At 30.6% G+C, this 2,036-nt stretch overlaps 1 protein-coding gene across 1 annotated transcript in view; it reads right to left on the reverse strand.

Moving 5' to 3' along the window:
• The window catches only part of LOC107711551 (collagen alpha-6(IV) chain-like), a 129,368-nt gene that overhangs the window by 14,618 nt on the left and 112,714 nt on the right, over positions 1-2,036 (reverse strand). The window contains exon 26 of the mRNA XM_016516539.1: positions 857-894. Coding sequence (XP_016372025.1) covers positions 857-894 — 38 coding nt within the window. The remainder of the gene's footprint in view (positions 1-856; positions 895-2,036) is intronic.

The raw sequence follows: 2,036 nt of genomic DNA on the forward strand, positions 1-2,036 counted from the left end.
CATTATTGTAAGACATATTGTTTGTATTTTGCTATAAAACTGAGAGAATTTGAAAGCTGAGATATTGTTTTATATTAAAAGAACCAAAAGCACAAAGCTTATATTATTGGGTTGCTGGCGAAACTAACAAATGAAGGCATTCGAAAACGTGAAATATTATTTCCAAGCATACTGTCCCTGCGAGTATATGACACATGGTATGATTTCTGCTAATAATCCCACATATATTCAAATCAGTTGCCAGGCCAGCAGAATTTCTCCCAGTGCTCGCAATCCAGGCAATTTGCTTGCGCAACATAGGCTATACTCTCAAAATATTATAACTTTAATCTTATAATTGCTACGACTTAATTCTCGTCATTTTGACTTTATTCTCAAAATATTTTGACTTAATTCTCATCACTTTGACGTTATTCTAAAAATATTTTGACTTTAATCTCTTAATTTTGATTTATTCTCAAATTATTTTGACTTTATTCTCATTATTTGACTTTATTCTCAAAATATTTCGACTTTATTCTCGTAATTTTGACTTTATTCTGATAATATTGTGTATCGCGATCTCACAGGCTGACGATAGGACGATATGACTATAGAGGATATCGCCCAACACTAATAACTACCCAGGTTATTAATGGTGAATAAAATAGATTGTAGAAAAGATGCATCATGACAAAGTTTTAGAAGTTGAGTAGATCTGCCAAAAATTTTAATGTGAAAGGTCTTACCGACAAAATTGCTTACTGCAGAGCTCAAGGTAGAGTTTACCCTAGTATATGTATCTGAGCAGCTCTTGTTGAACAAATACTCACTCATAATATTAGATAAACCACCTAAATTGATTTGATTTGGTTACCTGGAGGTCCATCAAATCCCTTAGCTCCAGGTGGCCCTCTGGGACGGACTTAATTCTCTTAATTTTGACTATTCTCAACATATTTTGACTTTAATCTCTTAATTTTGATTTATTCTCAAATTATTTTGACTTTATTCTCATTATTTGACTTTATTCTCAAAATATTTCGACTTTATTCTCGTAATTTTGACTTTATTCTCAAAATATTTCAACTTTATTCTCGTATTGCTACGACTTTATTCTAGTAATTTTGACTTTATTCGCAAAATATTTCAACTTTATTCTCGTATTGCTACGACTTTATTCTAGTAATTTTGACTTTTTTCTCCAAATATTACGAGTTTAATCTTTTTAAAGTGTTTAAAAATATCAATAATTTTTTAACGTGCCACTAAAACGCTGTCGTATGTGAAGGTTCTTACTGTCTTCAGAAAAGATTCGATGGTATTTTGTTTTCATCTTCACTCCATGTAATATCTAATAAAGAAGTGTTCTTGTTGCAATGCTTTGTCCACGAAGGTTACGGGAAACAGCTCTAATTCTGCTGTTCCATAAGCGCCACCTGCTGTCAGAGAGTGGATTTACAGAGTTACCTTTACATTCAGCCTGTGCGCAGTTTTTGTCTGTCCAAAAAACGGACTGAATTTGCATGCCCTGCTGTAAATTTTGACCAGTTGATGAAAAACAAGTTTATGTGGATTCTACCCTTTTAAACAATTTGGATAAGGTATCTAGAATTATTTATGGAGCAGATAAAACACATATAATCATTTATTAATCAATTTTCATTCAATCATTTTGACAACCCTTTTCTTTATTTTTTTTAGGTTTACCATTTTATGAAACTTTTTCAAAGCTTTATTTGAAGATTTCGTACGTTATTAGATAAACTGTTGTCAGTCATGTTGTTATTTAAAATAATTGGTAATGTTATTGTTTTAGTGTTAATGCAAACAAAAAGTAATTTTATTTGTTGTTTGTTGATTTTAAATATAAAACTTGGTGAAACTATTTATGTGTCAGTACTTTTTGAAAATTTCCAGCACATTTTAACAATACCATAATACTGATAACCGTGATAATTTTGGTTACTATAACCGTGATAAGAAATTTTCATACCGTTTCATCTCTTTTCTTTGATAATGTAAATATTCTTTGCTTGTTTTCTGTTGCAGATGTT

Source organism: Sinocyclocheilus rhinocerous, unplaced genomic scaffold, assembly GCF_001515625.1.
Source record: "Sinocyclocheilus rhinocerous isolate Xijiao unplaced genomic scaffold, SAMN03320098_v1.1 scaffold837, whole genome shotgun sequence".
Lineage (NCBI taxonomy): Eukaryota > Metazoa > Chordata > Actinopteri > Cypriniformes > Cyprinidae > Sinocyclocheilus > Sinocyclocheilus rhinocerous.